We start from the raw sequence: 26,096 nt of genomic DNA on the forward strand, positions 1-26,096 counted from the left end.
GTGAAGGAGCACCTGGTGAGTTTTTTAGTTTGTATGGTGCTGAGAAGCTCAAGAGACTCTTTAAAAATGAAATGTGACTGCTTTGGGAGTCACTTATACTGAAGCAGTATCTTTACAACCTGAAATATCTGTTAGAAACTTAGAAAGGCAAATTCAAAGAAGGGATTTGCTATGTAATAGCAAGATTTTTTGAAATCACATTTCTGTTTCTGGCAAGCTAGATTCAATATCTAGCTTGCTCTGGAGTTAAGTGTGGAAACCTCCTGGCTGAGATAGAAACAAATTCATCTTGAACTAGAAAACTAACTTAAGAAATTCCATTTCTAGTAATGCTTTTGAGACTGGAAGAGTTGCATTCTGATAGGCTCAGATATCAGCTTAATGTCCGTCTTTCTCAGTAGACTGTAAACTTTTAAACTGTTTTGTATACTACTATATTTCCAGTTAAACCACAAGTACTTGACACATAATAGGTGTTCTATAAATATTTGCCAATGGACTCTTTATTGATCATTCCTTAAAAATACAGCATTTCCACCTTTGCCAGGATCTAGTAATTGAACCTGCTTCAAAACATGCAGTTAGCCACCTTGAGAGCCAAGTTACTTATCACTTGTCTTGGTTGGTGGGCTTCAGTCCTTAATCCACTATTTTCTTTATCAATGCCCCAAGTAGTGTGTCCAGTATTTTTAAACCTGTGTATAATGACTCATTGATTAGTTGTAAAATGAATTTAGTGAATTATGACTAACATTAAAAAAATTGAAGAGGAGAAAAGAATAGGAAAAATCAGAATGCACTGCACATAAAAAGTACTTTTACTGTAGACACACACATGTTATACTGGATTACAATTTTTAAAATGTATTTTTTGAAATTCTGTTCTACCCTATCTTCAGAAGGTAAAAGCACTTCAGGTGTCTATTTCGTGGCAGCTCCCAGCCTACCTCTCTATAAGTGTCTTGCAATTCAGTATATTTGTATTTTATGCTACCGTGGGCTCCCCAGAGCATAACCGGAGCATAGCCTTGCTAGAGCCACCATGTGCTATCTTAATCAATGAGTGAAAGCTGAATAGAAAGAGTCCCCCCGCATAGATACAAGTATTGTGGCCATAGGGAAATCTAGAAATCACTCCTGAGCTCTGGCCTGCAGGATCACCACCCCCTGCACCCTCATGGCTGCATCCTGTACCACCTATTTTGATGGGCTGAGGAGGGGCCAGACACAGTGCCCACCATCACCTAGCACTAGCCCTGCTGCCACACAGCCACTCCTTTTAGCCCTGTCCTCCCCACCAAAAGTATTTCAGGCAAAGCTCCAGCTCTTGAAACTTGGCCACTTTGAAGTGGTGAGCCAGTGCCCCTGAAACTGTCACCCTACATCTGGTGGCACTTCTCCTGCTGTCAGAGCTTCGTATAGGGTTCAATGTCTCTTTCCTCTGAAACCTGTAAATGTAAATTCAATTTTACATTTTTTTAGGTCTTTTTAACAGTTGGTCTCAGAAGTATATTTGGGGTAGGGAAGGGGGTGTAGCACTGGTGGAGGGAGATATATGCCCTTGAAAATTGGATTCCTTTTTGGAAATCTGCTGACACCGGCTAATCGGCAGAGAACTAAATGATCCTACTGTTTCTACCTGCTGACGGGCTCAGCCTTGGGACAGGGCTGAAATTAGCTCTCACCACATGGCAGAGACATGACTTCCTCTTTTTTTTTTTTTATACAAATAAGGGGTAATTTTGTCCCCTTCAGATAATAGAGCTTTGTAGTATAGATGGCCAATAAACAACAGCCCCTCCTCCCCAACTTGGAAAGCATACTAGTGCTGAGCTAAGTACCTAGAGAATCAGGTAGTAGGTAATCTCCCTGATGCTCACTGGTTTGAAAACCCTTTCATAATCAGTGTTCTTTGGGAAATGCTCATAGACAAACCCATCCAAGCTCAGGAAATGTATTGCTCCAAAGTTGAGTGACCAGTGTCCCGGCAGCCCAGACCACAGAACCTCATGTGTCCTTACGTTTCTGCTGCTGCATCCTTTTTGTGAGTGAGGAGGTTTCAGGACTTGATGGTCTTTGGGAAATGAGGCTGTGTGTTTCGGTTCTGTTGGCCAGTGCTGTTACCTGTTGGAAAAGGAGGATTCCCTGCCCATTTTGTAAGCACACAGCTGGCAGGTCTGTTACAATCTCACTGCCTTCCAATCAGCCCCGCCCCGGCAGCAGGCAGAGTGGGGGGCCTGTGAAACACACTGGCCAGACAGTTGTGGTGAGTTTCAAAATAAAAGCTCCCTCCTGAGCACACCATGGCACTTCCTATCCCAGAGAACCGACATTCACTGTGCCACATCTCTGGTCTAAATTTAGGCATCTCTTCTTTCTTTTTTTTTTTCCAGGCAAAGATTACTATGCGAACATTTAAGAGAAAAATTTTGCCCAAAGTAATTTTTTCCCTCGACTTCTATTTGGTTTCCTGCGATGTTTAGATGACTCATTCTCTTCCAAGAAATTTTAAAGAAAAGAGATGCAGGCTGTATGATAGGGCACAAAGACTGCTCTGTAAATTCTCTTTCTCTTTTCTGCCTAGAAATCCCTTAGCTTTTTTTTTTTTTCTTTTTTCCGGTACGCGGGCCTCTCATTGTTGTGGCCTCTCCCGTTGCGGAGCACAGGCTCTGGACGCGCAGGCTCAGCGGCCATGGCTCACGGGCCCAGCCACTCCGCGGCATGTGGGATCATTGCCGGACCGGGGCACGAACCCGTATCCCCTGCATCGGCAGGCGGACTCTCAACCACTGCGCCACCAGGGAAGCCCCCTTGCTGTTTGTTATAGGAAACGGAAAGGCTCCACAGTCTGCATTGTCATGGACTCGGCCTCATCAGGTCCTGTTGTTCCCAGGAATAAATGTCTTCCTTGTCTTTGGGTGGGTCCCCCTAGTAGCGTCCCAGCTCTGACAACTGCTCCACAGCAGCCACCAGCACAGAAGCCCTTTTGGGATCGCTGGGGCCACGCTTGCCCCCAGAGGCACACAGTTAAGGTTTCTGAAATAGAGAACGGTGGCCTTTTATCGTCTGCGCAAGGAGAGGTACAGGCTATTTCCTGCCTCTCTCCTCGAGTCAGAATTTCTCCCAATTGCTGGGGACTTTATCATAACTGTAACCTGGCTAACAGCACGTGTGTTCCCAGCCCAGCCCGCAGCCAGAGGAGAGTAAGTCAGAATCACTTCAGCAGCCTGTTCAAATAAACAGGGATAATAGTTGAGTCGGTCCTTTTCCAACTAATCAGTACACGAAAGGAAACATCTGCCCGGGCTTAATTGCTGTTTTATTGGTTATGCTTTTTCTACCCCTCTCCTTCCCACCTCCTCTGGGGACTAGGTTATTTAAGTCATGGGTAAGCAGCAGGGTAGAGGAATGGGAGCTTTCTCCTGTAACCTCTGCCATCTAAACACCAGGAGGTGTAAGGGAGGCTGGGAGGCTGGCAGGGGGAGTTGGCCTGGAGGCAGGAGGGCAGGGTGTTTGGAAATGATACTCATGGTCACTTCCTGGCCTTGTTGCTGATCTGTGGCTGGTTGGTGAGTCATTTTGCCTCACTTCAACTCCTTGGGCCTCTGCTGCTTCAATGGAGCTCAGCTCTCCTCACAATGGGAGGGAGAGGTTGGTATGTGAGATCCTGGAAAAAGACGTTTCCTCTTACGGCTTCTTCCAGCGGTTGAGGGCATTGAATGAGAGTCATTTGGGAATAGTAAATTTAAGGCTAGCAAGATACTCCTGAAGCCATCCATTTGGTAGAGCATCTTTTTTTTTTTTTTTTTTTTTTAATTTTATTTATTTATTTATTTATTTTTGGCTGTGTTGGGTCTTCGTTTCTGTGCGTGGGCTTTCTTCTAGTTGCGGCGAGCAGGGGCCACTCTTCATCGTGATGCACGGGCCTCTCACTGTCGCGGCCTCTCTTGTTGCGGAGCACAAGCTCCAGACGTGCAGGCTCAGTAGTTGTGGCTCACGGGCCTAGTTGCTCCGCGGCATGTGGGATCTTCCCAGACCAGGGCTCGAACCTGTTCCCCCGCATTGGCAGGCAGATTCTCAACCACTGCGCCACCGGGGAAGCCCTGTAGAGCATCTTGGTCCCTAAGGAGAACGTGCTGATTATCTTGTGCTCTGTTGAGGAAGGCCAACCCCCTGTACACTGAAGTGGGGGTGTTGGAATCTAATGTGGACTCAAGAAGCCAGGCAAAGGATGGCAAAGAATTATAGAATGGCAGAGGTTGGAAAAGACCTTAGGAAAGCTTAAGCCAAAGACTTTCATTTTATGGAAAAGAAAACAGAGGTCCAGAGAGATGGACCAGGTTGTCCAAAGCTATTTTCCTGATAGTGGAGGAGCTGGAAATAGAAGAGTCTTGTGATTGCCAATTCAGGGCTCCCTCCATCCCGCTCCACACTGCCAGGTGTAAAAATTCATGTCTGCTCACAACAAAGGTCACACATATGTTACATTCCATAATTACTTCCTTAATAGAAAAATGGTGAAGCATAAAGGAAGAATGAAAATGACTGCTAAACATGTAAAAAAAAAGTTTAGGCTCACTAGAATTAAAGGACTGCAAATTAAAAGAGGATACCATATCAAATTTTCAAGACAAAAAAAAGTAAAAAACATTCTTATATGCTTCTATTGGTATTTTAAATGGGTACAGTTTTTTCCAAGGGCAATTTAATGGTATAAGTTAGCAGTCTTTGACTCAGCAATGTTACTTCTAGGGGAAAATAATGACAGGTGTGTGCATAGATTATATACAAAGTAATTAAATACAGCATTTTTTAGTACAAAAAATAGTAAGCAAAGTAAATGTCCAAGAATATAGGAACTACATCAATATAATCTATTATAATACTATAGAAGAATAATATGTAGGGAAATATTCACAACATATGTCTAAGTGGATAAGTTACAGTGTGTATAATGCAATCCCAATTGCATAAAAATTGTAGAGAGAAAAATGTATAACAAAGTCTAGAGTGGTGATTTCTTAGCAGTAGGAATTAAGGGTTGCTTTTTCTTTTTTGAGGTTTTCTACAGTTTTCTTATTTATTACAATAAACGTATATTCCTTTTGTAATCAGAAAAAAAATATTTTTAAAGTCATATATCTTAAAAAAAAAAAAGCAAGATCTTAAATTATTATGTTTCTGACATGCAGGACATCTTCCTTTCTTTGCCTGGGAGCTGAGCTGTACCAGGGGGTAGGTAGTATTATACCTTCTGTTAGAAAGGCATTGTTGGTATCTGATTTTTAGTAGGAAAGAACTAGAAGGAGCTGGCAGAAGATAAAACAAAGGTTTCCCCTCTCAATGACCCAGTGATGCCAATCAGTTTTATGTCCTGCTCTCGTGGGCTTGGCATAAAACACTCAGCATCAAAGGCGTGACTCATTTCCTTCCTGCTTCCTTATTCTTCTCTATTTCTACCCTTTTCCCCATGTAGTTAGATGCCAGCCCTGGGCGGAAGCAGCGAAGAACCTGAGAGCCACCACTCCTTAAGATTAACCTGTTGGAGGCCCCTTAACGTATATCATCAGTATCAATATTAGCAACCAATCATGTTTGAGGTACCACTGCCCTGGGAGTTTGAGGTAGAAATAAAGCAAGTAAGAGGTATAATTTCTTCTTGCTTGGAGGCTCCTATTTAGTCAGGTACTTTGAAGTCCTTGGATGTTTATATACGCATGCCTATCTCATCCTATTTCACATCTTACTTTCCTCCACAATTCTCAGGAAAGCCTGACTGCAAGGATTCAAGAAAGCTCATCCCACCTAACAACTGTTGCCAAGTGGGTTGTGGCTTTCAGGCCTGCTCTTCGGGGACCAGTTGAAAAATCAAAGGCTACAAGCCATTTTCCCTCCACGCGATTCCCTTTGCTAGGCTCTAGAAGGGGCACGTTTCATTTTATTAAAACTCTTTTAGTAATCTGACCATAATTTGGTCTGATCAAAGTGGTTATCTGATTTGCTGGGTTAAATAATGGGCCTTAATTGAGTCTGTGTTATTTGTAGAGCCCGTGCTGCCCTTGCCTTTGTTGCCCCCTCCTCCCTCCTTCTGTTTCCCAATTAACCTTCATTCCTCTTTCTTTGCAGAGTAAAGAAGTCGGCCAGCAGCTCCAAGATGATTTGATGAAGGTCCTGAATGAGCTCTACTCGGTAAATCAGCTGGGTTGCTTGGCTCTTTCACAAGCAGAGGGAAGCAGCATTTGGCAGCTTGTGGCCATGCTCACGTCAGCAGCAGAACTGAGCTGAGCTTGAGGACAGTGCATGGTCCCCGCTAGGGATGACTTCACCCATGTCTTTTTTCACACTCTTATTTTCAAACTGGAATGAGCCCAAAGACACTTTCTCAAAATAAGATCTCTCCATCTGTACAAGCTAACTCTGGCTTCTTTGGGGGCATCATCACCAGAGGCCAGCCAAGGCCTAGGTCACCAGCACAACTGACCCTCATTAACAGCAAACCAGGGACCCCCGAACCTAATGGCAAGGAGCATAGCTTGCATTGCTCCATGAATGATACTCGCCCTATTGGACAGGACCTGTTGTTCAAAGTTTTGCATCAGTTCTTGGATTGATCTCCTGGTTTGAGACTAGAACGAGTGCTCTACAGGGACGCAGAGTCCTAAATGCCCTTAACATAAGGGACCAGTTCAGGCAGAGAGAGCTTTGTATCGACTCCCTGGGGCTTTATAAAGGCCACACGTCCACTAGTGAAGAGCCAGGCTTTGGGTTTGGAGAAGAAAACACAATTTGTTCTGAAGTGACTGGCACTTCAGGCCCATGATGCCTGTGGCTGATGCGTGTTTCTTCATGCACTGGGAGATGGTGGGGGCTGTTTCTCCCCCAGCTGTGTTTCGTTAATTATAATTAAAACAAACACGCACACCTAGGAAATGCCTGCTGCCCTATAGGGAGTATTCCTATTGTGCAGCTAAAGCCTTTCAGGGCCCCCTTCTCCAGCTGGGCTGTGCCAGGCCTTTGTGTCATTCTCCAGGATTGCCCCATGCTGTTTTGGAGGTGAAATTGATTTCCTGTGTTTACTTGCTTATTCACTGCATTTTTTCTTTTTCTTTTTCTTTCTTTTTCTTTCTTTCTTTCTTTCTTTCTTTCTTTTTCTTTCTTTCTTTCTTTCTCTCTCTCTCTCTCTCTCTCTCTCTCTCTCTCCCTCCCTCCCTTCCTTCCTTTCTTTCTTTCTTTTTTTAAATTTACAGGAAGACAGGCAGTGGAGACATGTATCACAGGCATTTGGGATCAGAGAATTCCGTGTTCTTGATCCAAAAGCCTAGGTGTGGCCACTTTGTCATGGCAACTGTTAAGCAAGTAAATAGGGTAGGGTGGTCATCAGCTTTGTCTCCAGTGATGCTCAGTTTGTTTGCAATTTCTACTCTGTGACTCTTCTGCTCTGAAGCCAAGTAGATAGATGGTTCCCTTTGGTTCAGTTCCCAAGTTTTCATTTCTTTCAAATGAAGTTAAGGCTGTTTAAAAATAGGAGCATGTTGACGTGAACCTTTTTCAGACTGGATGAGTTTCCTGAGCCCTCTGGTCTTTTAAATGCTTTACTTCTGTTCTTTATTTATTTTTAGAGCATCTTCTAGGCACGAAGAAGAGCTACTACTCCTTTCTCCTGGCAAATAATTCACTAAGATAGAAAATAACGCACGTAGTCATTATATGAATCCTTTTGTTTTCCCATAAGCATCTTGGGCCTCTGCTGTTGCCCTTTCTGGGGACGAGTCGGGTGGGTTATCAGCAAACTGCAAACCAGTATAAATCCAGTGTGCCACGTCTGCAGTGGGATTTGAGGCAGCAGAGGAAGAGCAGCATCTAGGGATCTGTTAGCTTTCCTCTGAATTCTAGGTCTCCTAATATGCTGATTTTTTTAAAAAAAAATAAATAAGTGAAAAGGCATAATATGTGTTGGAGTGAGAAAAAACCTTGGAACTCACTGCTCTAAGGAGGGCCGAGCTGGCACCTTGGGCTATAGTCTTCAGGCCATCTGAAGTTGCCTAGGACTTCACTGGCCACCGTGAGGCCATAATCCACGCAGAGCATAAAGTCTTCCCATTACTGTGCAAACCAAGAATTGGCTGGGCTTGGTGTCCCCTTTCATTAGGTGAATTAGTACACACTCTTAGAATCTATCCAAGGCCCAAACAAAAATTTGACATTTTCCTCTAGTAGGCAATGGGAAGAGAAAAAAGAGTAGAGAACACTGGAAAGTTCCAGAGAAGGAAGAACAGTCTGGTGCAGTGATTCTCAAGCAGGGGGATTTTTTCATGCAGGGGGACACTTGGAAATGTCTGCAGATGTTTGTAACTGTCACAGCTGGAGCAGAGGGTGCTGGAGGTCAGGGTGCAACTGAAATCTTATCATGCACAGGACAGCCCTCACAACAAAGAACTGTCTGGCTTAAAATGTCAATAGTACTAAGACTGACAAACCCTGGTCTAATGACTAGAGTCTCCTGAATTAGGCAACCCAGATTCTACCCAGTCTCCACCAGCTATATGATCTTGGGGGATGCTCCCAACCTCTGTTGAGCCCGCTCTCCACGTACTCCATGTGCTGGTGTCTCCATTTCCTTGGGAGTGGGGAGTTTGGGGGAGTCATGCTTCATGAAATATCAGACTATAGTTAAGGGTCAGATGAGTTTGCAGATTCTATAGGCCATTAGAAAGTTCAGAGAATAGAATGATGAGTTGTTTCTTCTGGAGGGTGAGATAAGTATAGGACTAGTCTGAGAAAGACACCATGGCATTAGGGTGACTGACTATCTTGTTTTACCTGGAACTGAAGGCTTTCCTGGGACATGAGACTTTCAGTGCTGAGCCTAGGAAAGTCCTGAGTAAGCCAGGATGATCGGTCACCCTATATAGGACAGTGGTTTCATCAAGTAGGAACTTGGGACTATTGTATGCTAGCTTTGAGGAGATACTTGATGTATATACTCTCTCTGTGTCTCTGCCTCTCTCAGAGGAGTTAAGAAGGGAACAAGGGAGGACTTCTTTTCTTTCTTTTTTTTTTTTTAAATAAATTTATTTTATTTATTTATTTTTGGCTGCGTTGGGTCTTCGTTGCTGCACGTGGGCTTTCTCTAGTTGCGGCGAGCAGGGGCTACTCTTCGTTGTGGTGCGTGGGCTTCTCACTGAGGTGGCTTCTCTTGTTGCAGAGCATGGGATCTAGGGCACGTGGGCTTCAGTAGTTGTGGCGCACAGACTCAGTAGTTGTGGCTCGTGGGCTCTAGAGTGCAGACTCAGTAGTTGTGGCACACGGGCTTAGGTGCTCAGCGGCATGTGGGATCCTCCTGGACCAGGGCTCAAACCCGTGTCCCCTGCATTGGCAGGCACATTCTTAACCACTGCACCACCAGGGAGGCCCGGGAGGACTTCTTATAAGGAACTTTCCCCTTATTTGATCTTCAGTAATAAGCAATAGAAGTTATTCGTGGGCATGGGATAAAGGAAATCAAGGATGTAAAGACCCACCATATTCAGTGCTCTTCTTACCTTGTATCTGCCCTTAATGTCCACAAATACCTCTTTTTGGGAGACTGATCACCTACGGGTTGATAATTTAGGTATTTTTGAACCTTGATGATCCAAGGGGCAGGACCCAGGTGTTCCCAAATAAAGATGCCTTTGGGCGAGAGGCCCAGACTCTCACCATAAGGGGCCAGCTGCCTCTCTGTACCTTCCTTTTATCTGCCTGAAAGGCCTTTGATTTTCCTGACTCGGCACTCTGTGCCAGGGGCCGCTTGCCACAGCTGCTCCTAGAGAGCAATCCCAGTGAGCATTCTCCTCCACGTGCTTTTTACCCCCTAATGGGCTGGCTAGTTTACAGGCCATGGCATAAGTGGTTTTCGTTTTCTGACTGATGAATCAGGAATGCCTTTGAAGTCAGAGCACACTGCTTCCCAAAGAACTCCAGAATTCTCTGCCTCAGTTATACTCAGAGGCTGTATCTGGAAAAGCCCAGCAAGGTCCCATAGAAAGGACTGAAGGTGGGGCCACTGAGCCATGTGGACTGGCTGAGTAGGAAGAGCCAAGGAAGCCCTAGAATTGAGAAAGAAAGAAAAGGTGTTGGGACACTGGAGCTGTTGTTGCCCCAGAGGTTTCAAGCTTCTGTCCTCCCGTGAATATATGTCCCCTTGGTTTGGTGCAGCAGCTGTCTGCAGAGCCACTTCAGACTGGAATTTAGCACCTGCTCCCCTGAAACAACGTCAGTTAATAGTCCCCCCACTCTGCCTGCCTGTTTGTCTTCAGCACTCGGCACTAAGGATACAAAGACACGTAAGAGATGTCCCTGAACACAAGGCATTAGTTTTAATAGAAGAGACAGAAAAGCAAAGCAGTAAGTGAAATACGAGGTGATGAATCTTTCACATGTCTACACAGAAGAAGGGCATGAAGCCAGGCTCCTTGGAGAGATATTTGAATTGAGTCTTAATCGCCAAGAGCTCTTTTATTGTTCTCTAAATATTCCTTTTTTGCTGCATCCTGCTCTTGTTTCATGATGCAATGTCTTTTCATTTCTCATTGATCTCTCTGGGGATATTACTGATGGATTATTTTTGAAGTTTTCTTCTTACTGTGTACTTTCTGTTAACTCTCAATTGTTTGCTTTGGTCTTAGTCTTTCACATTAGATATTTTCCTTAAATGTTTGGTAATTTTTGCTGCCTGCTCATATTTTAAAGTGAGACATTAAAAATCTGCTTGGAAGTTCTGCGTCAACTGTGGTCTTTACTGTAGGGTGATCTGACTGGACTGTGTCCATGGGGAAGCCCTGATATCAGTATTTGTAGATCTTTTATGTCAGATGGGCAAATTCCTCAGATAAGGCTCTTCTGATCTCCTGCCTATGTCTGGGGGCTGAGTCATGAAGAGGCCTGGCCATCTCAACATTCAGTGTAGAATTTTCCTGTTTTAAGTTCAGTACCCCTATCCTCAGCTGAGCCTGGTGTCCCCAAGCCATAGAAAATAAACCTCTAGTCTTCCACCACAGAGGGGGAGGGGATGGGGTCTGGGAGTCTAACTGTTCTCAGGTGCTCAATAGTTTCTCTTGTTCTTAGCTCCACCTTCATCCCACTGCCACTGACTACTCTCAGGGCTTCTGTGATTTACTGGTTGCTTCTTGCCTCTCCCTACTTTTGGTTTAGGATTCAGTAGGTCAGTTACTACTTGCCTCTCCCCTTTTCATCTTCTGCTTTCATTCTTTTTGTTTTTCTTAGTTTATACCTAAAAAATAATAATAGAAAAACTCTTTTCTATTATTCTAGTGTGGCTTGGGGAAGGAGCAGAGCTAAAGGCATGAATTCAATATTTAGTTTTTCAAAGTAGAGTGAATTCCTTTGTAGAACTGCAAATTTAGACTTACTGAGTTTTTCCCCTAGTTCGTTTTGCCTCACTATATATATTTCTCCAACTCCTATCTTGACTTCCCTATTTCTCCACTTGTTTTGACATCAATTACTCAGGCTTCAGCCTCAGGATACCTAGTTTTCCCTTGAGTTGAAAGACACTAGTTATACTTCTATATTTGCAAAGAGGAGAGATTCAGTGTCATTAAGTCATTTGGGCAACCACACTTATTGTAAAACTACCACTGTGTATATGTTTCTTAACTGTGATGCAGAAAGGAAAACACAAAAGAAGTGGTGCTTACCCTTAGGAATTTATAGTTTCTTAGATGAGGTAGTGTTTTACTCTTTTAAAGCAAGTTCTTTAAGTTCTTTAGCGGAGTTCTTTAAAGGAGTAATATAAATTGTTGATTTTTATTACTTCATTTATTGTCCTGTTGACACTATTCCTTTGACCCCTTTTTTTTGTCTCTCATGTTCATTCATAGTGTTTTATTTATTATTCATAGTTCTTTATTTATTATGCATCTTCATGGAATAAAAAATCACTTTCTTAAAATCAATTTACTTTTATAACTGTTCACTCAAACTTTTGAATCCCTTGGTCACATTCAGGTCAAAAGAGAAAAAGGAGCCTCCTATCTGCCCTTCTTCTGCCAGGATAACAGATGCGTCTTTCTTGCTTTTTAGTCAATCTGGAAAGACTGAATTACTTAGGAAGGTTTTTAATGCTGTCAGTTGTTAAATATTGCTTCTCCTGTGTACAGAATATACAGAGTAGGTCTTATACTTATGGGAAATGTCAGGTTCAGAATAAGGTGAAGCTGATTTAAAACATTCTGCATCGAAAATGAGACATTATTTAAAGTCTAAAGTACTTTGATTTTGTCAGTGTCCCAGTATTCTTTACTCTTTCCTCCACCTCCAGCTAAGAGAGGAACATACCCACAAAACCCCTCTAACCCAGGATTTCTCAGCCTCAGAACCATGGGCATTTGGGGCCAGATAATGTTGTGACAGTCAAAATTGTCTCCAGGCGTTGGTCCTCCGGGGGCCAAATTAGCCCCCATTTGAGCCTACTGCTCTAACTCACATTTATAAACGAAACCAGATTCTATTTTTAAGCCTCTCTTGACTAAATTTAGCCTTTCCTCCCAACTAATCCAGCCGTAGACAGAGGAGAGACACTGGTGCTTAGTGGCTAAGAATGTGGACTTTGGTCTGACAATCCTGGGTTTGAATCCTGATTCTGATTCATTTACTAGCTGTGTGACCTTGGGTATGATAGTTAATCTCTTTGAGTCTCAGCTTCCTCATCTTTATATTGTTTATTTTTAAATTTTTTGGCTCTGTTGGGTCTTCGTTGCCGCACATGGGCTTTCTCTAGCTGTGGCGAGTGGGGGATACTCTTCGTTGCAGTGCATGGGCTTCTCACTGCGGTGGCTTCTCTTGTTGCGGAGCACGGGCTCTAGGTGCGCGGGCTTCAGTAGTTGTGGCTCGCGGGCTCTGGAGCGCAGGCTCAGTAGTTGTGGCGCACGGTGTTAGTTGCTCCGCGGCATGTGGGATCTTCCTGGACCAGGGCTCGAACCCGTGTCCCCCGCATTGGCAGGCGGATTCTTAACCACTGCGCCACCAGAGGAGTCCCTCGGCTTCCTCATCTTTAAAAGTGGAAATAATAGCATGTCCTTCGGACTTGTTGTGAACATTAAGTGAGGTGACATACATAAGACCCCTGACACACAGCGTGTACTGATAGAGATTATTATTAGTATTACACCCTGGCTCTCCTCTGTTGTTCAGTCATTCCCCACCCTGCCACACACACACATATACACCCCAACCCCTACACTCTCTAATTCTCCCTCTCATGGCATCAAAATGTCAGCACTCTTGAACTTCAGCTTCCTTGGTTTGTTATCAAGCATTTTTAATTTCCAGATAGAAGAAGAGGCTCCCTGTGTGGAAACAGAGAGCTCCAGCAGGAAGGAGCAGGCACCTGGTGGCTGGAAGTAGTATGTTTGGGAGGAAATGAATGTAGGTCCCAGGCTTTCCAGCCTTCTCATTAGGAAAAGGGACTAGACTCCCAGACAGTTGCTTTGAAGGAAAATTTGAAAACTGCATCCTCTCCTTTGATACTACTTCCTTCCTGTGGCAACTCCAGTTTCATTTGATGTGGATTTTGTTCCTTCTTAGGCTCTTACCTGAAATTGTCTGCAGGTTTACCGTCTTCATGGGGTTGTTGTCTAGATCACAGGATTGCTACAAGAATGAAACGAGAAAATGTGTGTGTAGCACTTGGCACACAGCCAGGAACATACTAAGTGCTCAGTAAATGGTAGCTGCCCTTGTTCTTGCTGCTGCTGTGAGAGAGGCTGTTTGATTTGGATAAAGCTGACAGACAGATCCCTAGGACGTGAGGCCAGTAGAAAGCGGGTTTGGAGCTCTTCCTCTTCCCCATTTTATATGAAAGTCCCCAAAGTATAGGCTACTCCACAGGCTGTGCTGCCCTCTTCAGGGTCCCAAACAGCCCGGGAAGGCTTTGCTCCTGGGGTCTGAGTGGTGGTGTTTCCCATCTTAGTCTTGTGAGATGACTAACCGATGGAAATTACTTGGACAATATAAAATAGAAATGCTTATAAATGTTAATAAATAGAAGTAAATGATCACGGGTGGAAGACGTAAAATCATTGTAATAATAAGACATGTCAGCTCAGTTCAAATACTGCTTTCCTGTGCTTTGGAGTGGTCTTTCATGTAGAAAGATTTGCTGAACCAAACCGTATGAATTTTGCCCTTAAGGATATGAGGATATTGCTTCATGGGGGAGAGGTCCAGCTGAGTCTCTTAGCCTGTAAAACAGAGAATTGACCCCATTGGCTTGACCTCTAGGGGTGGGGGTGGGCGGTGTCTTACAGGTCATGAAGACATATCACATGTACAATGCCGACAGCATCAGTGCTCAGAGCAAGCTAAAGGAGGCGGAGAAGCAGGAGGAGAAGCAAATTGGAAAATCCGTAAAGCAGGAGGACCGGCAGACCCCACGCTCCCCTGACTCCACATCCAACGTCCGCATTGAGGAGAAGCATGTCCGGAGGAGCTCAGTGAAGAAGATCGAGAAGATGAAGGAGAAGGTGTGTAGGCTCTGGCAACTGTAGGGGCTGGGGAGGAACATTCTGGAAGTCAGGACCTATGGGAATTTTCCAGTAAGCCCTGTGGAGAGCAGAACAAGGAAGCTCTGGGTTCCTTTAGTGCCTAATGACCTTGCTGTCTGCCCTGGAAAAAATCCTAGGTATTGGAAGAACTTGGGCATCTGTAGCAGACAAACAAGAAACAGTAGTTGCCTTTCCTAAGCCTGGGAGGGGAACCGTAGGGTTTGGCTTCAGATGTCAGGTGTTCAGAGGCAGATATAGTGACACCTCCTTCAGGGTCGCGGTGTAAGGATGGAGAATGGAATTTACAGATAGAACCAAAGTGGGACACGCATCTAAAGTAGGGAGCCTCATTAACCTTTCCTGGATTGATCTACATTATACCCTTGAATCTCATTAAACAGAATTAGAACCCAATTTAAGGCATATGCGCATAGGGAGTAGCAGCACAATTGTGGTTCTCGAATGTGCTGTACTTTCATCTTTTAGAGAACAATCTCCCCTCTTTAAAAAAGAAAAAAAAAAGTAAAATTGAACTTTTGTTTCCTTTTCAGCGCCAAGCCAAGTATACAGAGAATAAGCTGAAGGCCATTAAAGCCCGGAATGAGTACTTACTGGCTTTGGAAGCAACCAATGCATCTGTCTTCAAGTACTACATCCACGACCTGTCTGACCTTATTGATGTAAGTGCTTAAAGCCAAGGGTACAAGGGCGCCTCTTTCCTGGATTCGAAGATCTGGTCAGGAGTCCCCCAGTTCTGTTACTCAGGCATCTTAAAGCATTTTGAGAACAATTATGAAGATGGTAGCCATGATCCCTCAGGGGCTTGCCATGTACCAGGTACCAGGTAAAGCACTTCATAATTTTTTTCATTCAGGCCTCACTGGAATCCTGGAAGGAAGGCATTATTACCTCCACTGTTACAGATTAAAGTTCAGAGAGTTTAGATGACTTACCCAGAGTCAGCTAATAAGTGACAGAAGGAAAATTGGTACCTAGGTCTGATTTCTAAACCCAGGCTCACAACCACTGTGCACTTCTGTCTCCTAGGAAATATTCCCTTAGATCAGATACTTGCCCATAGAAGTGAGTGACAAGAGCTAAAGTGTTAGAATGTCATACCTTATATTTATATAGCACTTAATATTTCTCAATATTATCTCATTTGATTGTCTTGTCACCCTTTGGGATCAATATTACTATCTCCAATTTGTAGATAAGGAATCTAGGTAGGGGTCAAAAGGGTTCCTGCCCAAAGTTAAACTGCAAATTAGAGTCCTGGTCAGGAAGGTATCCAGATGCCTCTGACATGTGACCCATACTTCTCGCTGTGGCACAAATATGATGAGAGAAGCAAGATATGAGGCTCATGTGTTTTGCATGGGGCAGGCACAAGGGATAAGGGTTTTGTCTTTGGCCTTATGGGTCAGCCTTGGCCTTGTTTCTCCTGCTGCTTCTCCTCACACCTTATAGTTAAGTCTTGCAGTCGATCTCACCTGCAAACTCCAGTCTGGCCCAGTTCTGAGCCAGCCCTGACTGCAGCTGCGTAAGTACACACCCTTCCTCACCTCTCTCTCCTGTCATCAAAGTGAGGGGCCTGGAGCCAGCCGACTCAGCATAAGCATGCCAGGGCTTCAGGCAGACCCTGGCCAGTCTCCTCTCGAGGCCTGATATTTGCCTCTGGCTGTCAGCAAGCAGCAGCTGGGTTTTGCAAGCCTCTGGCCAGACCTCACATACTTGCCTGTCTACCTTGGTTTCTCTGTGAATGAACCTGCCACACTTCACAATGTCATGTGTGGGTCTGGTCTAAGATTCACCATTGCGTAACTAGCTGGGTGATCCGGGGCTTGTCGTGGAACTGGTTTGGAACTCTGCTTTGTCTCCCCTCCACCCTCTGGCAAACTGAAGAATTAGGCTAGATCATTGGGTACTTAAATCTGGCCTCACATTGGAGCTGCTTGGAGAAAGTTTCTAAAATACAGATTTATGTTTCCCTTCAGCCAGGGCTTTTTGAGTCAGTAGATTTCAGCCCCTTAATGCCCCGGGTGTCATTGTCTTGCTGGGGAAGTGGAGCCCTGATCCCTGTTCAGGCCCTGCTTTGTTCTCTCTGCTTGTTGATGCCAATCTGAACACTGTCCTTCAATGGAGGTCAGGACCCTAGACAGGATCCTTTCTCCTCCTCAGGGGAACAGCTCCTCACTGTTGGGAGAGAGGGCTGTTCTCAGCATGAGGAAGAGAATCACTTCTTTCTTGTGCTCAATTTCTGCTATTTATCTCACATTCGATAAAAAAAATCAGCCTGGGCGGTCCGCCACACCTCTGCTACTGGTTTGTCCTTTTCTCTTTCTTTTGTCCCCAGGGTAGGTTTTGTTACCCTTTCACCAAAACCCTGACCTCAGGGGAAGAGAGGGGCTACTGCTAAGTCAGTCACAGAGCCTCCATCAAATGTGAGTGGGTATTTTAAAATCAGTCCAAGAAGCAAGCTATTTTGCTTCTTATTCTCATCATTTGAAAAAAAAAGAAGTTTGTTAAGAGCCCGTCTTCACAGGGTGCTGTGTGAGGTGCCATGAAAAAGCAATCTGCCAGCCTCCGTGGTGCTCAGCCAGGGCATGGGTCTAGGTCACTATGAGCAAGTCCAGGCTGGTAGCATTCCAGGCCACACGGATAGTTGCTCTTGTTTTATTTTGTTTGTTTGTTGTTTGTGTTTTTCCTGGGTGAAATTAATTACTCTTTTTTAAAAAAGCTTACATTATTCTGCTCTACAAATGTTCGTTAAGTATTACTTGGGATGAAGCTATGTGCTCAGCAGCATCAGGGGTACAAAAAGAATAAAGTAGTTCTTACTTTAGAGGTATTCACAGACATACAGACAAATCATTTCTATGTAACTGGCTAATTGCAGCACCAGGGCTAAGCACAGGGGGCCCTAGGACAGTGTTTTTTCAAACCGTAGGTCATGATCCATTAGAGGAGTCATGAAATAATTTTTATGGGTTTGATTTATTATTTTTTTTAATGAATAAACTATACTAGGATAGAATAGACTAGAACAGAATGGGAACAAAAATATCAGGGTGCATCATACTAGTAAGGTTAAGTTTTATTCGGTGAAACTATTGTGTTGGGGTGTGTGTGTGTGTGTGTGTGTGTGTGTGAGAGAGAGAGAGAGAGACAATATAAGATGTATTTCTTACTAAGTTGGAGGTCAAAAATGTTTGAGAGCCACTGCACTAAGAACAGAGGAATGTCTTTTAGTCTCTATAAGCTCCATGAGGGCAGGAACCAAGTCTCCTCTTTATCTTAATACACACATACATAAGTATAGGGCTTGCTGAATAGCTGAGCACATAATCTGTTTATTGAAGGAAGAAAGGAATAGAAGGAGGAAGAAGATGATTTCCTAAGCCAAGATTTTTTTCCTTTTTATGCCTTTCAACACTGTTCTCATTGAGATCTAATTTGCTTACAGTGACTGAACTTAAGTGTTAAATTGCAAATTGTGGAGTATCCTATACCCTTTTAACTTACATCTCTATCAAGATGTAGAATATTTCCATCACCTCAGAAAGTTCCTCTTTTCTCTTCCCAATCAATCCCGTACCCTGAGGCAACCACTGTTCTGATTTCTTTCACTGTGAATTAGTTTTGCCTGTTGTAGAACTTCACAAAGATGGGATTTTTATATAGTATATATGTTTTTATATCTGGTTTCATTTGCCCAGCATGATGTTTTTGAGCTGCATCCATGTTATTACATGTATCAGTTAGTTTCTTGCTTTTTCTTGCTGATCTGTTGCCATAAAAATGGCCAAAAGGACGCTTTGGCCATGAGCCAACAGTTAGAGCAGGAGTGAGTGGGGAGCCCGGGTCCCGTGTCGTTCTGATCTCGCCAGTATCCAGAACTTGCTTTAAGATGTGGGATGAATCTTGTGCCAGTCCATTGCCATCTGTTACGGACACCATTCTGCCTCCTTCCTGGCGGTGTCGAAGCTCAGTGTGTGGTAAGGCATCGAGGATAAGTGAAAGAAGTGATTTTTGTCGATGTCGGTCTGTTGACACAAGGACTAGCCCTTGACTTCTTTTTATTATATAGTATAAGATTTAATCTCAGATTTTAGGAATCTACATGAGGCATCTGACACACACCAGGAAAACCAAGAAGATATTCTGAAGTGACTTGAGATAGTCTAAGAACCACAGGCTCCTTGGAATGTGCTTCTCTCCCCCAGGAGCAGATGGAGGAATGAAGAACCGGGCATTGTCCTCATGGAGTGTTGTGAGTGCTGTGTGCGTGGGCAGAGAATCTGTGACACCATGTGCACCCAAGTCAGACAGGAGGGAACCCAGCTTTCTCAATAGGACATTTTATTAAGGGCAATTATTTCTTGCTTCCGTAGAAGTTTGAAGTGGGTGTTTCCTTTCTAGGCCTTCTCTAGAGTCTCTGGGTGAGACTATCAGCTGGTAAGGGGTTAATGAGCTGTCAGTTGACATCATCACACATCTGGAAGGGCTATCATTAAGTTCTTATAAAAATTTGATTTCCCCTGAGTTTTCATCAAACATTTATATAACCCAGAAATGGCCAGGGGAGCCCGGCATGGCCACAGAGCTCATCAGAAGCCATGGAAAGCATACTTTGTCCCCATTGTGAGCAAAATAATGTGCTGCCTCTACTCACTGGGATTCTACCGGGAACAGGGATGAAATATTCAAATCTTGTTTACCTAACCTTGCGAGAAGTTGCTTCTTTGTTGAAGCCTCAGTTTCTGGCTCTTGCCCTTTCAGATATGTGGAGAGCCAAGGCTCTGGAAAACCTATTCTGAATCTCCCTGGTTGGCTGGAGGCATAGAGGAGCCGGAGGGCACATTGTGAGTCAGACCCCCACGCGCTGACACAGAGAAGCTACAGAGCAGTTGTATAATAGAGACAGTGGACTGGCCCAAGAAAGTTCCATGTCTTCCAAAGGCCATCCAGACTGAGTAAAACAAAAGGCTTCAGTGGCCGCATCTGCCCACCTGACTTAGATCAGTATTCAGCCTAAGTAGATTATTTCCTGGGAGGCTAGAATCTGTATTCCTGGCATCAATCAATCAACTGATGTTTATTAAATGCCTACTATGAGCAAGGCCTAATGGTGAGGGATGCAAAGAAGGAACAAGACACTGGCCAAGCCCTCTTGCCTTCTGTTGGGGCGATGTGAAATGGCGAGTCACAGAATGAGGGAGTGTCATTCTGTGTCACATGAGGGCTACAGAAGAATGTTGTTCTGAGTGGAGGCCAAGGTCAATATATGCCAGAGTTGCAGGGCTGGCTGGCTTCCTAGGGGCTGAGAATTTGATTTGGATCTTGAAGATTGGGTCAGTTCCCAGGTGAAAGGAGTGAGAAACATTTTAGGAGGAGAGAATGCTGGGAGCTGAAAGTGGATTTGGAGATATTGGCGATTGGTGTTTGTTTAAGTGTCTGCATGGTGCCAGATATGTTTAAATGTGTATCAGCCACACAACAACCTCTGGGGCTGGCGTTATCCCCGTGTGGGGCTCAGAGAGGTTAAGTAGCTTGCTTACAGTCATACAGCTGATTTGAGGCCTATGGTTTTCTAATACTTGACCCTGAACAAAGTATATCGTTGGATTAGAACAGAAGAGTCTGAAGAAGAAAATAGAGGGAGATGATGTTAGACGGTCAGACTGAAGACAACTTACACTTTGTTCTGGCTATTGACCTTGCTTAACTTCACTGAACCTCAGCTTTCTAGTCCAGAAAATTAAAATAATACCAACCTCACTGGAGTTACTATGCAGATTAAAATGTAGAATATACATAAAGCTCTTAGCACACTGGCATATATATAGTAAGCACACTTAGTAAATGGAGGCATTTTTAAAAATTTATTTTAAATATTTATTTGCTTTTAAATTATATTTAGTTTTATTTATTTTTTGGCTGCGCACGGGCTTTCTCTAGTGGTGGCGAGAGAGGGCTACTCTTCGTTGCGGTGCACGGGCTTCTCATTGCGGTGGCTTCTCTTGTTGCAGAGCATGGGCTCTAGGCGCACGGGCTTCAGTAGTTGTAGCACGTGGGCTCAGTAGTTGTGGCGCATGGGCTTAGTTGCTCTGCGACATGTGGGATCTTCCCGGCCCAGGGATCAAACCCGTGTCCCCTGCATTGGCAGGCAGATTCTTAACCACTACGCCACCAGGGAAGTCCCTGGAGGCATTTTTAAATTTCCCAACTGAGGAAGGTGGACGGTACTTTGGAAGAAAAATGAGAGCTATTATAGGTTCTTCAGCAGGGAGTAGGCATAACAAAAACCATATTTGAGGACAGTGAAGCAAACAGCAATGTAAGACGGTAAGAGTATGAATTAGGGTAGAGGGAGTGAGAATGGAGAGGAAAGGGGAGTTACCAAAAATATGTAAAGGTTACGAAGACTGCCTCCCTCTAATTCTCTTCTGCCCTGAAAAGCTCCCCCCACCCCCACGTACCTGCTCAGCCCTGTGGGCAGCATTACTTCTGTTCATCAGACTTACAGGCATGGAGTTCATCATCAGGGTCTACACAGAGCTAGTCAAGAAGGTTTACAGGTTCAAGGGAAGCTTGGCTAGACCAGCAGCATCTCCCAGAGGAGGAAGTGCCCCTGCACGTGCAGCCTCCCAATCAGCCGCTTTTGTCTAGCTTCCCTCCCAACTGAATTTAATGTCTTTCCATCCTCCGCCTCTAGTTAAGCTGTAAATGCTGTTCTTCCGCACAGCCAGGCACCTGCCAGGGCCCACTGGCACTGAATCCAGAGCCCAGCCCGACAGGCACTCTGTCACAGAGCTTCTTGTTAGACGCTGGGAGGAGGAGGCACATCACATGCTTTTTCTTCCCCAATAGTGGCTGGTCCCAATGTGATCATGAAGAGGGGGAAAGGCTGGGGGAAGAGTTAATGCCTGCTTATGGAATGAAATGGCAATCAGGCAGATGGTCTTACTCTATCCATAGATTCTTCTCTGATAATTCTTCTCAAGTTCTGAATCTCAAAGCTGTTTAAGCAATAGAGGGGATAAAAGATGGCCAAGGAATTTGGATCTCTGGGTCCTTTGGGAGGGATGGGGAATATTGTCATAGAGTTACAGAATGCCATTGCTGAAGAGGGCCTCAGGGATTATATTTAGTCCAAGTATTTTCAGACATTTTCTCTAGCAGAAGACTTCTTTCTCAAACCAGGCCTTACATAGAATCCCAATATATTAAATAGAAAACAAGAGCAGAGCTGGTTTGGTTGAAGCAGGGGTAGGAGGCTCCAAGTCCTGCTAGTTGGGCTGCCCTGTTACCCCCTTCTCAAGGGCAGCCTGAGCACAGAACCATAGAGCTCTGGGCTACAGCTTGAAAACCACTGACCTGGCCAAATCTGTTCATTTTACAGTTGAGGATACGGGTTCAGGGATGTGGAGTGGCTTTTCCAAGGTTGCTTGACTTCCAGTGTTTTTTTTATACTATTGCCTCTTTCATAGCACTTTTTTTTCCCATGTTACTTCAATCAGGATCCTTTAGCTGATGTGAATTTTCCCAGTAAGGCTTATGTTTAGAAATTTGTGACCTCATAAATGCTGTCAAGCAGGAGCTTTAGTACAAAACTCCTAATCTACAAGTAAGGCCTGTCCTAGAACGTTGGGAGTTTGCCGGAGGCGGGGGTTGACGACCAGTAGGGTCAGCGCCCCCCTCCCAACCCCCCCCCACACACATTCGTTTCTTCTCTCACCTGGAGTTCTCTTGCACCACCTCTGATTTCTGAACCTGAATGCTGAAATGGCCTGGCTTGATTGGTATATGGTGACTAAATCACAGTAACCCTGAGGCAGTGGCAGGCTATATTTTTATGTTGAATTTTGCTACAGTGGTATCCCCAGAGGAACCTGAAAATAGAAGAATATTCTCCTTAACTCCCAACTCTTTTATGTTTACTGAAGAGCATGATTATGTAATTTCGTTTTGTCCCAATGAGTCCTCTTCATTCCACCCACCTCACAGTCCTCTAAGGAGTCCTCCATATCAAACTGGGAGTCAAGAGCTGAGAAATATCACCCAGATCGTGGAGGGTCAGCCCTCTTCCGGCTGCACAGCTAGTCTTGTTGACAGAATCAGATCTGCCCTGGGGGCCACCCTCCCCCTCTGCCAAGCCCTGGGGCTGTCCATGGTTTGCTCACGTGCCTTCTCCGTTCCACAGCAGTGCTGTGACTTAGGCTACCACGCCAGCCTGAACCGCGCGCTACGCACCTTCCTTTCCGCTGAGTTGAATCTGGAACAGTCAAAGCACGAGGGTCTGGACGCCATCGAGAATGCTGTAGAAAACCTCGATGCCACCAGTGACAAGCAGCGCCTCATGGAGATGTACAACAATGTCTTCTGTCCACCTATGAAGTTTGAGTTCCAGCCACACATGGGGGACATGGTGAGACCCTCTTCCCACCCGCACGTACCCAAGGGGCTTGAGCTCACTTGTGTCTAGATTTACTGCACTCAAGCCATGTTATTCGGGGGAAGGCGAGGCCTGGGTCTGGCTTCATGTCCGGTGGGTGAAGCCCTTTCCAGCCATTCAGCAAACAGCTCCTGGGTGCCTGCCATCCACTAGGCTTGACCGTAGACAAGGGGGATTAGAGCCCTCAGGCAGCTTACAGTCAGCTGAGTTGAGAGTTAGAAATATGCACAGGGAGGGGCATCCAGAGGGACCAGCAGGATCAGAGGAGGTGAAAAACAGCCAGCGTGTTCTAAAAGCTACTAACAGTTCAGTATGGCAAAAGGGAAGGAGACAGGTGGAGGCCTCCAAGTGGTGAGGCTGAAAGAAGTGAGAGCTGAGATGGGGCCAGATACTAAAGGCTTCTGATGGGGACGGAGGGCTAAGCAGGGTGATGACGTGATCTTTTGTCACTCAGCAGAGTTCTGAAGGATCTAATTTTCTTGGGTTTAGAAGATTGTGATAAAAGGTATAGTTTTGCCTGGGTATTGAACAAAAAAAGAATGGGTACCTACAGGAAGGGCAGGAGCCAAGATGTCAACCCTAAGAATGGCTATCCAGGCAGCAGTGCACGAACATGGGAGCCCTGTTTATGACTTTTCACCTCCGATGACTAAAACAAGAAGGGCCTAAATAAACCGAAGTGAGAGGAATGAGAAGCTCTTTGGTTTTCATTACTGTGAACCTTGTGGTTTCTCTTCTGGTGGTTGTACATACAAATCAAAGTGAATCTTATTGCTGGGGTAGGAGCCACCATTTGACCTGTGGGTTAAATCAGGAGGAGGATGTATATAGGCTTACATAATAGAAAAGCTCAAGATGGATCTTCAGGCATGGTTGGGTTTAAGAGTGGGAATTTTATCAAGACTTAGTTTTTCTCTTTCTGCTTCACATCCTGTGTGTTGGCTCTATTCTCAAACAGGCTTTTATCCCGTGGGGGCAAGGTGACTATATTTCCAGCCTTATCTCCTTGTAGATTGAAATCCAGCAGAAAGAGTATCTGCTTCCCTCCTAGAAGCCCCCACAAAAGTCTCATTGTGTCTCCTTGGTCCTGACTGGGTGATATGCTTATCCCCAGTCACTGTGGCTGGTATCTGCAGTCGGCTGATTGGCTTATGCGGAGGTCACACGCTGCATCCCTAAGTTGGGGAGAGCCCCATCCAAAGCACATGGCCTGAGTTGTGAGTGGAATGTTCCCCGCAAAGGACAGTCAGTCCAAAGTTATCAGAAGAAGGAGGAATGAATGCTGGGTGATGGAAAAACAACAATGCCCTTTCAACAAGGGAGTGGTGCTTCCGTTACGATTAGCATCCAGATGCTTTTTAGAAAACCCTCCTCCAGAGTGACAACTGTTATACTGTAACCAGCGGATTTGCTCTCATCAATAGGCCACTATGGAGAGTGGGACATTTCTATCCTAAAGACAAAAATATGGAGATGATTTCTTTCCTCCTCTCCTTCTTGGGGAAAACCAGACCATTTACAGTTTGTTTCCATTGCTGTGGCTTAGGAAATGCAGCATCTGAACAGATGGGGAAGTGAGATGGCAGCATGTGCAATTAGAATACGAGGGTGTATTGGTGTGTCACCAAGCCCCAGGAAGCCCCATTCCTCACCTGCCCTGGCTTCTGGTCAAACTTGCCTTCCAAGTCCCTTCTCCAGCTGCCACAGAGATTCCTTCCCAAGAAGCAGTGGAACTTGGGGACCAGCTGAGTGGAGTGATACATTTTCTGGTGTTGACTGAGATGCCTTCTAAGCCAAACAGCTTGTCTCCATAAAGGGGGATTCCAAATGCTGGGTGCTCAGGCCCCCTCCTAGCCCTGTCAGAGCCTCATTTCCATACTCCAGAGCACAGCTGGAATGCATTACCTTGCACCCCGCTAGAGGACCACTGCCAAAGCATGCATCAGCAGCCCTGCTGCTTCTTAAAGAAACTAGCATGGAGGTGGTTTTCCCTCCATGATTCCTCCCTGCTACGTTGAAGTTACTTTAAAAATCAATAGTTCAGTCTTCTGCCCAGGGCCTCCCTTTGTGTGATATAGCTGATCAGTGGCTGGGCCAGGCAGGGGCCAGGGCCAGTCCTAGATCTTGCAAAGGTTTTGCATTCCGGCCTAGCCTTCATGTGAGTGGAAAAGCAGCCATCTATCCCCAGTCATTGAGGGCTGTCTGTAGACTGTGGAGGCAACAAGAGGGAGCTGCCTGGAAGCCCTTGAACTAGGGCCAAAGTTCGGATGGCATTTTGAGCGGAAGCCCTGAAATTGGCCAAGGCCCGACACTGATTGGTGTTCTGGGGCACTCAGCACATGAATTGATGCCAAGCACTCTCAGATGTACTAGGAGGAGGTGCTTGGCTCTACCCTTGGTGCCCCCAGAGACTTGTGGGGCTCTGAATGCCTGACCAGTGACATCAGGCAGCCAGAGAGTTTCACTACTGGCACTAACCCATCCTGGCCACTGAGCTTTCTCCATTGTGTCTGCTTATCCAAGAGCCAGAATGAAGTCAGCTCGCTTCAGATCTGAGAGCTGGCTCAGGCCAGCCTCTCAGCTGGGGGAGGAGGTCAAGTCAGTTGAGAGCTTAAAAGCCAATGGAGGAAAAGGTCAAGCCCCAGCCCCCTCCATTTGAAGAGAGGTTTTGTCTTTTCAAGCAAGAGAATGGTCTTGGGCATGTGAATGTGCCCACTGCTGGGGAAGGAGGAGGCCAGTTCTATCCAGATGTCTCTTCGCAGACGAGAGGCTAAAGGACACGTGGTGGCAAGGTGACAGGAGCTGCCTCCACGTGGTCCTGCCTCCCAGTCTGCCAGCCTTCTGTTCCTCATCTGTCATCCTGGGGATTGTGGGTGACCTCACACCTATGCCATCGCCATGGGCCCATCAGGAGACAGTGGCTCAGCCATCCCCTCACACAGGGGGAAGCTTGTTGACAGCGATCCTTGGGGGGAAGGGCAGACTTCTCTCCCACACAGATCTGGTGAAGATCTGTAGTAAAACGATGGCTTTTTGAAAATGCCAAGTTCCACAAGATTCCGTGCCCTCTGGGGCCCTCTAGCAAAGCCCGT

The 26,096-nt window shown here is 45.3% G+C and overlaps 1 protein-coding gene across 8 annotated transcripts in view; it reads left to right on the top strand.

Moving 5' to 3' along the window:
• The window catches only part of SRGAP2 (SLIT-ROBO Rho GTPase activating protein 2), a 235,321-nt gene that overhangs the window by 151,406 nt on the left and 57,819 nt on the right, over positions 1-26,096 (top strand). For 6 of the 8 annotated variants that reach the window (XM_022593603.3, XM_022593605.3, XM_089908639.1 and 3 more), the window contains 4 exons: positions 6,127-6,189; positions 14,310-14,525; positions 15,098-15,226; positions 22,753-22,977. In XM_022593603.3, the coding sequence (XP_022449311.1) occupies positions 6,127-6,189; positions 14,310-14,525; positions 15,098-15,226; positions 22,753-22,977 (633 nt within the window). The remainder of the gene's footprint in view (positions 1-6,126; positions 6,190-14,309; positions 14,526-15,097; positions 15,227-22,752; positions 22,978-26,096) is intronic. The other 2 variants (XM_022593604.3, XM_022593606.3) reach the window with 1 other exon arrangement.

This window comes from Delphinapterus leucas, chromosome 1, assembly GCF_059928025.1.
Source record: "Delphinapterus leucas isolate spDelLeu-1000000601 "Yukka" chromosome 1, BTC_Dleu_Yukka2, whole genome shotgun sequence".
Lineage (NCBI taxonomy): Eukaryota > Metazoa > Chordata > Mammalia > Artiodactyla > Monodontidae > Delphinapterus > Delphinapterus leucas.